Source organism: Eucyclogobius newberryi, unplaced genomic scaffold (assembly GCF_026437365.1).
Source record: "Eucyclogobius newberryi isolate DKJ021-1_F unplaced genomic scaffold, fEucNew1.0.hap1 SCAF_2, whole genome shotgun sequence".
NCBI classification, from domain to species: domain Eukaryota; kingdom Metazoa; phylum Chordata; class Actinopteri; order Gobiiformes; family Gobiidae; genus Eucyclogobius; species Eucyclogobius newberryi.
In genome coordinates, this window is record NW_027315834.1 from 42,455,252 (window position 1) to 42,469,502 (window position 14,251).

General features: G+C 42.1%; 2 protein-coding genes across 2 annotated transcripts; one reads left to right on the forward strand and one right to left on the reverse strand.

Moving 5' to 3' along the window:
* The first annotated feature begins 591 nt into the window (after nucleotides 1-591).
* Nucleotides 592-1,715, forward strand: ora5 (olfactory receptor class A related 5). Its single transcript, XM_072453052.1, has one exon. It carries the CDS (start codon nucleotides 695-697, stop codon nucleotides 1,706-1,708), a length of 1,014 nt encoding a protein of 337 aa, XP_072309153.1. The 5' UTR covers nucleotides 592-694; the 3' UTR covers nucleotides 1,709-1,715.
* Nucleotides 1,716-2,624: 909 nt separating this feature from the next.
* nup155 (nucleoporin 155) lies at nucleotides 2,625-14,174 on the reverse strand. Its single transcript, XM_072453053.1, has 35 exons — nucleotides 14,083-14,174; nucleotides 13,717-13,878; nucleotides 13,466-13,603; nucleotides 13,237-13,333; nucleotides 13,066-13,136; nucleotides 12,898-12,990; nucleotides 11,805-12,068; nucleotides 11,651-11,724; nucleotides 11,493-11,584; nucleotides 11,183-11,280; nucleotides 10,695-10,862; nucleotides 10,514-10,614; nucleotides 10,280-10,450; nucleotides 10,091-10,201; nucleotides 9,928-10,022; nucleotides 9,768-9,853; nucleotides 9,551-9,692; nucleotides 9,392-9,458; nucleotides 9,218-9,315; nucleotides 8,982-9,103; nucleotides 8,767-8,900; nucleotides 8,502-8,693; nucleotides 7,465-7,603; nucleotides 7,251-7,386; nucleotides 7,019-7,172; nucleotides 6,834-6,938; nucleotides 6,572-6,726; nucleotides 6,340-6,469; nucleotides 6,158-6,271; nucleotides 3,972-4,092; nucleotides 3,779-3,889; nucleotides 3,525-3,661; nucleotides 3,322-3,428; nucleotides 3,060-3,233; nucleotides 2,625-2,728 (listed from the first exon to the last, which is right to left on the reverse strand). The coding sequence occupies exons 2-34, from the start codon at nucleotides 13,853-13,855 to the stop codon at nucleotides 3,095-3,097; spliced, it is 4,101 nt and encodes a 1,366-aa protein (XP_072309154.1). The 5' UTR covers nucleotides 13,856-13,878; nucleotides 14,083-14,174; the 3' UTR covers nucleotides 2,625-2,728; nucleotides 3,060-3,094.
* Between the last annotated feature and the right edge of the window lie 77 nt (nucleotides 14,175-14,251).

The window sequence follows — 14,251 nt, forward strand, 5'->3', positions numbered from 1 at the left end:
AAAAAGAATTTGTCACAAAACATTGATAAAATCTGCTCGTTAATATGATATTGCTCAATTGGCACAGTGTAAGAAGCATTCACACGATTTGAGTTTGGATTCAGGCAAAATCATGAACATAAATTGCACTCTTAGTCAAGTTTTTCATGTGCAATTACTGTGATACTCACACGCAAGTTAGTGTCATTCATGTGCATACAACTGATGTAAATAAGAGTGTTTACTTTACCATTATTATTAGTATTATTTGTCTTATGCCAGCTATTTTTATTTTTATTATCTTATTTTATCTTTATTTTTATTTTCTGCCCTTCATTCCCTATTAAGATATGAGAGGACCTGTTTACAGGAGTTTTGTTAATAAGAGTTTTTGTTTATAAGAGTTCTTCTATAAGTTATCTGTCCTTTCCCCCTGTATTTACCTGCGTTGTAACACCAAAATTTCCCCATGTGTGGACAATAAAGGCATATCTTATCTTATCTTATCTTTTCTTAAATCATGTCTTTGGCTGCTTGTCTGAAGGTGAAAAATACAACCAGGAGGAGCTTTCCAATGACACAGGGAAACCTAAATAACACAATTAAACACATTTGGCCCTGTGTCCCAGCGGAAGAAGCGCACAAAGAGGAGTGGTCAGGGCTTGCTGGATATAAATGTCTCAAACCATCAGTGCAGCTGCGTCGTTTGGATGCAATGGATGCGGAGAAAGTGATTGAATCCCTCATCAGAGCTCTCATGTTCTTTGCTGGGGTCGTGGGGAACAACTGGCTGGTGATACGCTCCCTGCCAATAAATGCCTCTGCTTTGCGCACCAACGAGATCCTGTTCATCAACCTGGCCATCTCCAACCTCATCACCAACTATCTGGTAGATCTTCCGGACACTATGGCCGACTTTGCGGGCAACTGGTTCCTGGGCGAGACTTACTGCGGCGTGTTCCGTTTCAGTGCCGACTTGTCTGAAACCAGCAGCATCTTTTCCACTTTCTTCATCAGCATTTTTTGGCACCAGAAGTTGGTCGGTTCGCTCAAAAGGGGCGGAGGTCCTGCGCGCATGGACGGTCTGCGTTTGGTGGCGTGTCTGCTGGCTGGAAGCTGGACCGTGGCAGTCGCCTTCAGCATACCGCACTTCTTCTTTGTCAAAGTGGAAGGAACCAACGAGAGCGAGGCCGACTGTCTGGATTACTTTCCAGACGTCGTAGCGGGACAGACGTATGAAATTATCTATTTGACCTTGGCAAACGCTCTTCCACTGGCTGGGATTGTGACCATCAGTGTGCAGATTGTCATCACTCTCCTTCAAAACCAGCGGCGCGTCAGAAGCCACAATGCAGAACTCTCTGAGAATAAAAGTAAAAACAGGAGTGACGTGAAGAGGAACGACACTGATGCTGTCACACAAGCAAGAAGACCGTCTTCCGAAACACGTGCTCCAAACCGACAGCAAGAGGTTCTTCCAAGGCCACCTCAGAGCTCAGTAAAGCCCGGCTCGAACATCCAAGTGAGGGCGGCTAAAAGTGTGGTGGCTGTGGCCAGTGTTTTCTTGGTCTGCTGGTTGACTCACCTGCTCTTGCGCATCACCACTAACTTTCACACGTCGTCCCTCATGTTGGAAGTGGCCAGTTACATCGCCGCCTCGTACACGTGCATCATCCCCTACATTTTTTTGCATGGGGTGAAAAAACTCACCTGCTCGTGCAAACCATAAAAAGCATACGAACAGCAGTGGTAGGCCAGGTTTTGGTTATGCAGAGAAGTAAAGTATAGGCCTCTGTTCAATAATCTAAATTATAAGTGATGTTTATTGTTGCAGTTTTTGACGGAATAGCAGTAATTAAGGCTCGCGAGAAGCATAGCTCATTATCAGGGTCAAAATGATAATTTATGGCTCCAACACTTGAAATGAAATGTAGAATTGTGTTTGTACTTTTATTATAAACTATAACTGATTGTTCTAGGTCTTTATAGGATTTGCCTTAAGCTCATGTGCGAGCCACTGGACATGTTATTGGGATTTGGGCTTGGAAGAATGTGTTGACAAGGTTTGTGTCATTTGCATGTGACATTGCTCTAAAACAGCTGTTCAGACTCCTCCAAATTGTCACATTATCATGCATCTGTTTGTATTTGTCATTTCCTCTCATTACATGAAACAATCTAGAACGGTTTTCATAAAAAAATAATTTTACTGTTTATATATTTAGCTCTAGTTTCCTGCAGATGCAGTGTGCCACACAGCACAATTTAAATTAGACATAATTGCTAACTAGTGTGTATAACCAATTAGGAAAAAACAGCCTTAAGCAATTAAGTCTCAATGACGGATTTCAATTAAAAGCAATTATGAAAACACAGTCAATAACTAGACGTTGTCACAGCATTTCATTTATTGAATACACATTGCAAATAGTTTTAAAAAACGTTTGATATTTCAAAGCATAAATAAAAGGTCATTGCATTTTGTGTATATATTTTTTTAATAAAAAGGTTTTATGAGGGACAGGGATTGGGTTCTAAAACTTATTGAATTCAGAACATAAAAATACATACAACATACATCGCAAACAAAGCAGCATTGAGAAAAAAAAGATCTCAAAAATAGCCACTGACAAAGAGTGCATTTCTTTGATAACAATGTCCAGTGAATTGTGGAAAACATTTTTATTTTACAATCCCATCTCAACACAGACGGGAAACAAGGCTTTCAACATGTTCGTTTGCTCCTTCCCTGTGGAATAAAACAGATACTTTTTAAAATAAATCATTTTATGCCTTTTTATTATTTTAAAGAACAGGTCAAGGACTACCCACAGTGCTGATGCTTGTTATATAAAATTGTATCTCAAGTTGCATGTATAAATGTGTTTTTATGTACTGGTTAATATTATTAAATGTTTTATTTGTGTTTTGGTATCCTGTTTATTTTGTGTTGTGTTTTAACAGAGTACCCATGAAAAAGAACCTCTCTCAATAGGATTTCCCTGTATAAATAAATGAATGAAATGAAGATTATGTTCAAGACTAAATTTACATGGTTTGCATTATTTAGCAAAAATTACCACTTTAAAGGCTGTGCCAGGGCAGGAGTCACCTCTCAGTGGAGCTTCTCCAGCTTGGCCTGCAGAGCTTTGAAATTGATGATGATGAGTTGGAGGGCCAAGTTTGGGCTGAGGGATTGTAACTCCACGAGGTAGCCACAGATATTGTCAAGACACACATTAGTAAACCTGCGTCTGGAAAAGAAAGACAAAAACATGTAGTCTAGATATAATAAAAGAAGTCCGTCTTGTTTTGCATGAACCAAGCAGCAGCAGCTCTCACCGGTCATAAGTCGGAACTTTACTTGGGTCATCCACATAGCCACACAGAAGGACATGAATACACTCCACCAAATGCAGAGGTTTCCTCAGCCTCTGCCAACAGGGATCCTACGGAGATGCAAGAGGCGTTAAGCATTTAGTACAGCTATCTTCAATCTTTTTAAAACCAACAAACTATAAAACAGATTAATAAAAGTCACATGCCCGTGTTTTGAAGAGCTGGTCATACACTTCTAGAAGACGTGGCAGCTGCACACCTATTTCCTGCATTGTGGAGGTGACAAAACCGACGTCCCAGTTGAGCCGACACACCTCCTGCTCCAGAAACTTCACAAGGAACTCTGGAAAAACAGTTATTTAGAAAATAGATGAAACATTTTTGCCACTTTACATTTATTAAGATAGTGAATCTCTAAAAGCCCCCTCCCCCCAAAAAAGCATCATTAAGAAGTTCTCACCTAAAGGAAAGTATCTTGGTGTTCCAGCATACATCCTTCCCAGTGAGATCAGCTTCAAACTGACTGACCTCATTCTATCTTCCGGGCTCATGACCACAGAATCTGACAGTTCTAAAACGAGACCCAACATAGTCACAGATGTGGTTAATAATTGTGGTTACAGTGTGCAGTGAACACAGTTGAATTTACCAACCTTTCTCCATGATTTCTTGCCACAGTGAATGGACCAGGATGGGGTCGGAGTGTCCCGCGCAGTGAATGATGGCCAGTTTGCACTCAGACAATTTGTAGTGGTCAGCAAACTCCCCATAGAGCTACACACAGCAATGTAAGAATATGAACTCTTATTAACATCCATCTGTGTTCCCAGATAAGCAAACATGCTCAAACAAGTCAATTAGCCACTAAGATTGTTGACTGATCCAAGCTTTTGGCTGCACATCCTACAGCTTAAACCAGTCGGCAATAAATCCAAAAAGACTTGACCATTATTCCTATTTCTACTTGGGTAATATGGTCCTTGTTTGCTTTGGTGTCTAAATCTGCCGATTATTATTTTTGCATGAATTTTATATACAAACTGTAGTAAAACTACTTGAGGACTGACTAACAAATACTTCCTCTACTTATTACTTACTAAACAAATGTATAACTCAGACAGACCACATGCCCCTAATCTGTGGGGTGCCCCAAGGGTTAATTCCGGGACCCCTTCTGTTCAACCTCAACATGCTGCCGTTAGGTCAGTTAATCCAGATCCAAGTTTCACTGACGGCAGGTGAATATGGACCAGTGGATTCACTCTTGTCGCTGCATCATACAGATCACGCAAAACAACTTTATCCAGCTGAAATTATCGTCTTTGTCCCACAGAAACAAAGAATGTGTTAGCGGTCACCTCCAGAGTCTTGCTCTAAAACCTACAAAGCAGCAGCTTTTCACCATCTAAAAACACACTGCCAAGTCTGGTTTAGACACTATACTTTTGATTTTAGCAGAGATTTATCCATGCGTTTGTCTCCAGTAGATTAGACTACTGTAACGGCCTGCTCACTGGCCTCTCCAAACGAGCTGTAAAACAGCTGCAGTACATCCAGAACGCTGCTGCTCGGGTCCTGACTAGAACCAGGAAGTACCATCACATTAGTCCTGACTAGAACCAGGAAGTACCATCACATTAGTCCTGACTAGAACCAGGAAGTACCATCACATTAGTCCTGTTCTCAGGTCTCTGCACTGGCTCCTGTGGCTCAGAGAAGAGACTTTAAAGCAGCTCTGCTTGTGTACAAGTCTCTCCATGGCCTAGCACCAAAGTACATCTCAGACATGTTAGTGCCATATGAACCATCTCGGACTCTGAGGACCTCAGGGACCGGCCTCCTGCTGGTGCCAGAGTCAGGACTAAACATGGACCGGCCTCCTGCTGGTGCCAGAGTCAGGACTAAACATGGACCGGCCTCCTGCTGGTGCCAGAGTCAGGACTAAACATGGACCGGCCTCCTGCTGGTGCCCAGAGTCAGGACTAAACATGGACCGGCCTCCTGCTGGTGCCAGAGTCAGGACTAAACATGGACCGGCCTCCTGCTGGTGCCCAGAGTGAGGACTAAACATGGACCGGCCTCCTGCTGGTGCCAGAGTCAGGACTAAACATGGACCGGCCTCCTGCTGGTGGCAGAGTCAGGACTAAACATGGACCGGCCTCCTGCTGGTGCCAGAGTCAGGACTAAACATGGACCGGCCTCCTGCTGGTGCCAGAGTCAGGACTAAACATGGACCGGCCTCCTGCTGGTGCCAGAGTCAGGACTAAACATGGACCGGCCTCCTGCTGGTGCCCAGAGTCAGGACTAAACATGGACCGGCCTCCTGCTGGTGCCAGAGTCAGGACTAAACATGGGGAATTCACGTTTCAGTTTTATGCAGCTTAACAGTCTTTCTGAAGATGTGAGACAGGCCTCTACTCCGACAATGTTCAAACCAAGGCTAAATATTATTTTGTTTAGCGGTCCATATGACTGAAATTATTTTATTTGCACTCTTATTCTTCATGTCTTTATCAGTTTTATAATTTAGATTTTAATATATTTTTTTCTGTTGTGAGAAGCACTTTGAATTGCCTTGTGTACGAATTGTTCTATACAAATAAACTTGCCTCACCTAATAGTTTAAAGAAACTTTAGTCGTACACATTTTGGCTTCTCTGGCCACCTCAGCTAATGAAGTGCTGGCATTTTACATTGCATTAATCATTCACAACAGAGCAGGGAATGATGAGCTACAAGTAACGTTCTAAAACCAGTGGGGAGCTCCTGCTATCGCTACCACATTCAATTATTTCAAGTGCAAATTGATTTAATTGGCAGATCTATGATTATTTGTTACCTTGGTGATATCCATGAGCTCAGAGTCCAACTGTGAGATGACTGATTTCACAGAAGGATGGTGAGAGTACTGTCTGATGAGGGTATCTTGAATCTGAACTTGAATACGCACAAGCTGCAAGAAAAGCCTTGTTTATGAGCGGTTGAAAACATCAGCACATTATGTGCATTACCCACACATACCTCCATCTTCTCCTCAAGCTCATGAAGAAATTCTCCATCTGCCGCCTGGGCAGAGATGCAGGACGCGCTCTTGGCAGAAAGTATAGCTCGGGCAATGTACTCCAGGCGTTGTTTCAGAGAGATCTCAGTACTGCATAAAAGACATATAGTACCGGTACATTAAAAATGGGTTTGAATATAATATAGAATACCATATAATTGGTTGCTACATTCCAGTTGCATTGTACTGCACCTTTGCATGTCAGCAAGGCGGGCCAAGACATGAGCAGCTTTGCCAAAATTGCCGTTCTTTTCATAATAGCGCCATAAGAGGTCCATGTTGTGAACTTTACCCTGGTCCTGCTTGATCATATGCATGAGGTGCTCCTCAAGGTGTGGAGAATTCACCTACACCAAGACAATAGTTAAAGTATCAGACAATGGAACAAATAAACAAAAAAAAAAGCATTTTCAGGCAATATGGAAATGATACATAAAATATCTGTCCCAAGTACCTCAAGCAGCTTGTCGTTGAGGTCAGCTTGAATTAGCCAGTTGTACAGAGCAATGTGGAACAATTCATCTTGAGACCTCTGTGCCAGTCCCAGCATTTGCTCAAACTACAAAAGAACCGGTAGATTCTGTTTAACATATGCTACATGTTCAAACGGTCTCAGTAAAGAAATCCCTGGTTCCTCACATGAGCAGTAGCCTCTTCATTGCTAAGCATGTTGGGGTCAGAGGTCATGACAGGGGGTCCTGGTTGCTTGGGAACACTTGGAGACTGTGGAGCCGCTTGGCTCTGGTTCACCAGCTCCTGCATGGTATCTGTGATGCACTTGTAACATAAAAGTCTAAAAACATAAAAGATTATATGGAATGACCATTTTATGGTTCTCTTTGGCATTCATTCTCTGACATGTACGATTTACCTTTCCTGAAAAGCCTGTTGGCCCACTTTGTCGTCCTCTGGCTCCCCATTTTTGTAGAAGTGAGGACCAAGTCTTTGTGGATCTTTCCGATCTGCAGATGTGAGGCACAACTCCAGGACACCCTCATAGAAACGAACTGCCATCAAAACAAAACTGAATTAGCAGAGACTGCAAAGCAAACGTCGTAAATAAAGGCAGCAGAGGTTTTGGGCACCTTGTCTGTACTGGGAGCAGACCAAAGACAAGTCTGTGTGCTGGCTGATCTGCTGGTAGAGCCGCAGAGACTCCCTGAGCGTTCTCTCCTTCTCTGCCTTACTCTGGATCTGCCTTGAACTCTGGAGCAACTCATTTGCCTGAGAGAAAGACCAAGCAACAAATATGAACTACACTGTGGAAAATGCCATTTAGAACAGGTCGGGTCGAGTGTTCAGTTATAGAAAAACATTCAGTTGTAGTTATCTCGACGTTTCGACTCCCATCTAAGAGTCATTCTCAATCTGCGAATCGAGTCTGGGAACTAATATTTATCCTATTCTGAGTAAGCCCTGCCCTCTGGGCGGGCCCTCCTGTTAAAGTGATTTGGTTTCACTTGAAAATACCCTCTTTGTTTATTCTATCCGATGCAGTGAAGAAAATTGTAAAGAGCCTTACAGGTGAGACTTTACAGCCACTTCACAAGAAGCTGTATAAACACAGAAGACATACAAATTCAGAACCACAGAGTGCAGTGCATCTTCATTGTAAAGCCACAAATCACTGTTTCGAAGACAGTGAGGTGAAGATTCTAAGCAGGGAGAAAAGATGGTTTGAAAGGAGTTAAAGAGGCAATCTTTGTTAAAGAAAAAACATCCTCAAATAGACATGGAGGTTTAAGGTCCAACCTTCCGGTCGTGAATAATAGTGTCTTGAAACGCTGGAGTGGGAGACGCCCAGGGCATTCTGATGCTCATCAGGTACTCAGGGAGGAGGGAGCGAAAGTCAGTTTACAATAGAATGTGAGCGCATTACAGGGCTGGTAGTAAACTAAGAGGGTATTTTTAAGTGAAACCAATCACTCCCTTTAACAGGAGGGCCCAGTAGGATTAATATCCGAGTCCCAGATTCAATTCGCAGATTGAGAATGACTCTTGGATGGAAGTAGAGTCCAGATGACTTCAACTGAATCTTATTCTACACCATTATGAACATTTCTATAACAATAGTAATCAAAATGCATAGTATAAAATTTAGAGCTAAAATGTTGTAATGAACCTTGGAGCATATGCTGTCGTCGCTGCCGTACAGCAGAGGGCAGATGTCCCGCAGGTGAGTGCTAATAGCCTCCACAGAGGCATTATCTTTGATGTAGACATTAATGAGGGCTGTGATGAGGGCTCCAGGAAGCTCCTTCCCTCGGATCACGACATCTTTAAAACTCACTCCTTTCATATGTTCCTGAATATCCTAGAAGTCAGAAATTGTAAAGTGAATAAAAGACCCCAGACAAAGATTGACCTGGGGCTGAAATGCCAGTCACCTTGGGCAGCTCAGACATAATGAGGCTAAACTGATGATCACACAGAAGCTTCCACAGGGCCAATGTCTGGTAGGAGCGATGTACCAACTGTTGGATGCCCTGCAGCGACACCTTCTCATAAAGCTGAGCCTTGGCTATAATACAAAAGGACATATCTTATGTTTAAAGATCCATGCGCATAAAAAAAAAAAGGTGAGTGTGAAGCAGTAACTCACTGTGATATTTTCTCTGGAGTTCTTGCTGAACCTGCTGAGAGTTGGCACCATCAGGTCGCATAAATCCCAGCAGCCTCTGCTGCAAATTGGCTGGGGAGCTAAAAGTTACAAGGAAAACAGATGTTGATTAAAGTCTGGATTCAAAATTATTCACTGATTAGGATTACAGAGTCTCACAGTTCAACAAAACAGTTACAATGGATCTCATTTCTTCTTACCTCACGGCATCAAGAGAGGATGGATTAAACTGAGAGTTTTTATCTAGAAATTCTCGCAGGCCATAGAGCTCCTGAAGCACAGCCTCCAGGTCAAAGGAGCTAACACTGCTTTCCAGCTGAAGAAGCAATAATTTATTCAAATCCAACACATCTAGGCCCATTACAACACCAATCGTAATCTATTATACTTACAATAACAACGTTCTGGATTCCTTTACTTATCATTTTCTCAACAGCAATGCTTCCATCCCATATATTTCTGTTAAAATAAGGACAAACCAAAAACACATAATTACTTAAACCTCTGCAATAAGTTAGCCAAAAACATTTTAAGAATCAATTATCACCAACCCAAGAATGCGAGCAAAATAGACGCAGATGCCATTATGTTTTCCAGAGAAAATCACCTCTGGTCCAGCAGACATCGGAGTCATTGGTGCAGTGGCAGATGGCATTGGTGTGAATGGAGTGGCTAACGCTGGGGGAATAATACCTGAAATATCAAATTCTACATTTATAATGTTGCAAATAAGTAAAGTCTATATTAGATGAGTTTTGAGACTGAGACCTGGTGCTGGAGAGCTCATGAGTGGTCCCACAGTGCTGGCGTTGGTCAAGGCTGCAGGAAACCTCATCTGCGACTCTCCTCCATATCTTATGACAATTGAAATTTAAGTTATTTATAAATAAAATATTGGTCCACAAAAATAGATTGGAACAGCTCTAACCTGAAGAAAGCTCTCGTTGCCCATTGTGACACCTCTCGATCACATGCGGCCGTGGAGCACGACAAGATCAAGGACGTGGCACAAGCCTGTTCTTCCTGAAAAGGTTTTAGTTACAACTAATGTCTCAAATTATATTTGTTACAGGGAATGGCAAAATTTTTACCCTGTGAAGCTTGAAGAATCTCTCAATCTCTTCACTTTCTCCTCCAACGCAGCTGACCAGAAGGTGGCGCAGCTGATCCACAGGACGTAGTTTCTGAAAAATGTGACTCCCCTACAAAAATCAGAAAGCCTGCCATCAGCCAAACTGTTAAGATGATTGGAAAATGATCGTTTGCATTGGAGGATTCACCTTGGCTGAAAGAAGGATGAATTTTTGCGGCGAGACATTGTGCTGCTGAACAACCACAGGGGCATCAGTGATGGGGATTTGATCCTTGTTTAAAGGAGTGGAAATCTTGGTCGGTCTTTCGTCATTTATGGCACAGAGAGCCCAGGAATGACCATCTACATTAGAAATCATCTGCAATAAATATTATAATATTAGTGTTCAGTTGTAGAGAATAAAGAAAGATCAATCACACACCTGAGTCTCCATAAGTGGCTTTTTAAAAGGAAAGGAGTCGTGGTTGATGCACCATAAAATGTCACTGTCTTCGGTTTCAGAAGCAGCCATTAGCAAAACACCTGCAAAAAATAAAAAAAGGATTGTATGAGGGACATATCGGTAATTGAGGGACTTTTGCAAGCGCCGACCATGTTATTACCTTTGCTGTGGAGAGCCTTGTGAACTTTCAAGGGTTTCTGAAGAGTTGAAGAAGCCGAAAAGCCTGGTGGAAGACGGACGTGGACCAGAGACAGCAAACTAGGCCGAACTGGAAGGTGTTTATGGAGTGCAGGGGCAAACGGTGCCGTAGTGAAGTATAGACGCACGCCTACAAAGCCAAAATGAGATATGTTTTAAAATGTATAAAAGTTTTCTCCCAGCACCATGGCAAACTCTCTCCGCCGCATCAACTCTTAATGCTTTGACTGGCCTGAATGAGCTCGATGAGTCTTTGGCTTTATTTAATTGACAGGTCTTTCTACTTATACTGCTACTAAAAGCCATATTCTATTGGTTATAATAAGAATTCAACCGATTCAAAAACTCTAAAATGATCAATACGAGGTGAACAAAATAAATATAGCAGACCAATTCCTTTTGCCATATCACTCATCCCTGGCAAATCTAGAAAACAATGTTTATAATTACCTGCATGAGTTACCGCCAGCAGATGGCAGTCTGATGACTCCGATCTGGTTATCACAGAAATCTGAACAATAGGCTTGAAGACTGAGCGATCAATTGTTCTGTGAGCAAAAACAAACAACTTATGTTATGTTCCCTTGCTATGTCAAGAGGATAATTTTATTCACTAACATTTATTTCTTAAGAACAGATCCTTGCCTGAACATTGCCAAACATTCACCTGAATAAACCCAAATCTTGCCTTAAACCATACTGTAGCTCGAACAGGATTTACACACCACACACACACAACTAATAAATAGAAGAAACATACCTGGCAATATTACCAGCTGCTGCCACAATGGCATTCTGGGACATTGTTGCCACACGACTCATGCCTTGGCCATCAGCACCAAGGTCATACACCTGAAACAATAAGAAGCAGTTAAGCAAATGTATGATTTTAGATCAAAAAAACTATGCAAAACATGCCTGCAAAACTCCCTTCTCAGAACGAGTGAAGAGGACATTTCGAGAATTGTCAATTGCAATCTGCACAATAGGATCTGTAGGAGACAAAGCAAAGATACAATTTAACCCCCAATTACAATTCAAAAAAGGAATAAAGTGCCGTTTATGTTTGTACCATCTTCAGAAAACGAGAACTGGAGCACTGAGGGAACGAGAAAGGACAGTGTACTCTTTGAATGGTTTATTTTTCTACAGCGCTGCGTCAGCCACCCTGCTTCTGCTTGGTAGGCAATCTCATAAAGGCAGCCATCTTTTCCTGCCATAAAGATGCGGCCCAAGTCAGTGGAAGTGATGGAGAGGATGTAGATGTTATCGGTGGGGATCGAAAACAGTGGGTCTGGAAGCAACTGCATTCCTCCTGACATGCTGTCATTCAGGCCTATAGATCAAAAAGAAAACAGGCCACAGTTCAGTCACAAGTTTGAAACCTTTAATATGCACTCTTAGATGAACGAGGGATTGACAGCAGAGGATAAATTAACAGATGTTTTTTTCAGCTGTGAAGGAAAATTCTGCAGGCAGTCCGTCACTCAAACGGGTTGAAAATCAAACTATTGCCTTTAGTTTTATATAGGATATCAAAATGACATAATGCCGTGCACGTGTCAGTGTGTACTGCAGATACGTAAATGTAAATGCACAAAAGCGCTGAATATTGAACAGTGGAGTGTGTCTGCATGCTCTGCAGTGACGCAATCATTGAATATAGTCCTGTTTCTGAGCTGCCACCACTGACTTTTAAAAAAATGCAAGAAGCCACTGCGTAATCCATGGCCATATTCTGTTGTTGCTGCGACGATGATGTCACCAATCACCAACATTCCCTCACCCGGAAGAATTTGTGGGCTTGGAACTCGTGCGCTTCTGAAGAATAAAGTCTAAAGAATAAAGTCTGGCGGTAATGTAACACTTGGGATACCAACCGCCATAAAAAAATTTAAAAAAAAAGTAGTAGAAGAAAAAACGGGTTTCTATAATACTTAAACAAGAACTAATAATCACTCTATAACAGTCTATAAAAGTCACTCTATAAATTCCTATTTTACATCTGCAACACAATAACATGGCTTTATAGCGAGAGAGTGAATTGATTTTTTTTCTTTTAAAAAGCCCCAGTTGAGGATTAAAATAGCTCGACAGATTTTTTGAGATTTGTCAGTCATAATGATGGACCAGAATTGTGTCCAGCTAACACTATCGTTACTTACCACCCTGGCTCTTGGGAAAACTGAGCCCCAGAATAACGACATCCACAGATGTGGCCAACACCAACAAATAATGAATGTGTGGTTGCAGAATTCCTGGTAGAAAAGCAAACAAGAGCATGATATTATGCATCAGATATTGTGTTTTCATTATTGACTGTGTACACACACCTGGTTTAGGTTTTACTAAACCCACTGCTAATATGGTTTCAATGAGGCCATCAAAATAGGCAACATCTCCTCTGCAAAAAAGTCAAAGACTGAATTAAGCTATTGGTTAAGAGAAATCTGGCTCTCCAACTAATTTTCGAACAGTGTTTGTGAATAATAAAACGCACTTACCCATCTTCATAATTCCACATAAAGATGTCATTATCAATAGTGAGCCATGCCCTTGACATTTCAGGAAAAACCCCCATCATACAGTTACACTGCATATCTTTGGAAAAGTTAAGAACAGTCAACTCAAAATGATATCAAAGGGAGTGTCTACAGACGGCTCCTAAAACTGCTGGGCTATTTGACCGCGCCGCGGCCATAATTAAAATATGAATAAATAGAAAAAGGATACGGCTGAACTGCTCCACCAGTTCCGGGGGAAGAGGGACCCTGCGAACAGCACTGAGCTCAGGCAGGTTTGGCACACTGAGCAGACCCTGCCCTTGCAGAGGATAATCCATGTCCGACACTCCAGAGAGAGAGGCCATGTCTGAAACAGAGGAGACAAAATACTTCAAACTTTCATTCATTATACATAAACATGTAAACGGTTACGAGTAGCTGAATAGCTCTCCGCGGTCAGTTCCCAGAGTGTTTACATACTGTGTGCGGGCACGCCAAGCAGCTCGCACAGGTCGGGGAAGTAGCGGTCCTCCTGCAGGTGTTTGTCCATTAGTCGTGCGGCGTTTTCCAGCGCATCTGCGGCGGCCGCGGGGCTCAAGCCTCCAACACTGGACGGCATGGCTCAGATAAATTGATTTATCACTGCACTCACACATGAAATAAGATGTCAAGACAATCAACGTTTTTTTCTTAAATAATTAATAATATAAGTATTCATATTACACAGCGGGATTGAGGTTCAGTCTATGTGGTTTGGCAGCAGAATAGTTCTGGTCCAAACACAAGCTAACTAAATGCTAACAGGCTCTTTAGCTCTATCCATAGTATGGTTTCTGTGTAGAATACCCTCTGAAAGACGGCTGGCTGACAATGTCTATGGGAAGTTCTGTCGTCGATCCAGAAAGAAAAAAAGTAGTAAAAACTTTAATTCAGTTGCCCGCCAATCTCACGCGCACGCACAACAACGCCGGAGAGCTACTTCCGGGTAGCTTCTTCTTCATTGTTTTTATTTCTC

Bases quoted from the DNA above. Each gene is read 5' to 3' on its own strand.
- ora5 (XM_072453052.1), top strand. From the start codon at position 695: ATGGATGCGGAGAAAGTGATTGAATCCCTCATCAGAGCTCTCATGTTC.
- nup155 (XM_072453053.1), bottom strand. From the start codon at position 13,855: ATGCCGTCCAGTGTTGGAGGCTTGAGCCCCGCGGCCGCCGCAGATGCG. The intron at 9,316-9,391 runs GTAAGTATAATA...TTGCTTCTTCAG, and splicing joins GAATCCAGAACGTTGTTATT to CTGGAAAGCAGTGTTAGCTC. The intron at 4,093-6,157 runs GTAACAAATAAT...TGCTGTGTGTAG, and splicing joins AGCTCATGGATATCACCAAG to CTCTATGGGGAGTTTGCTGA.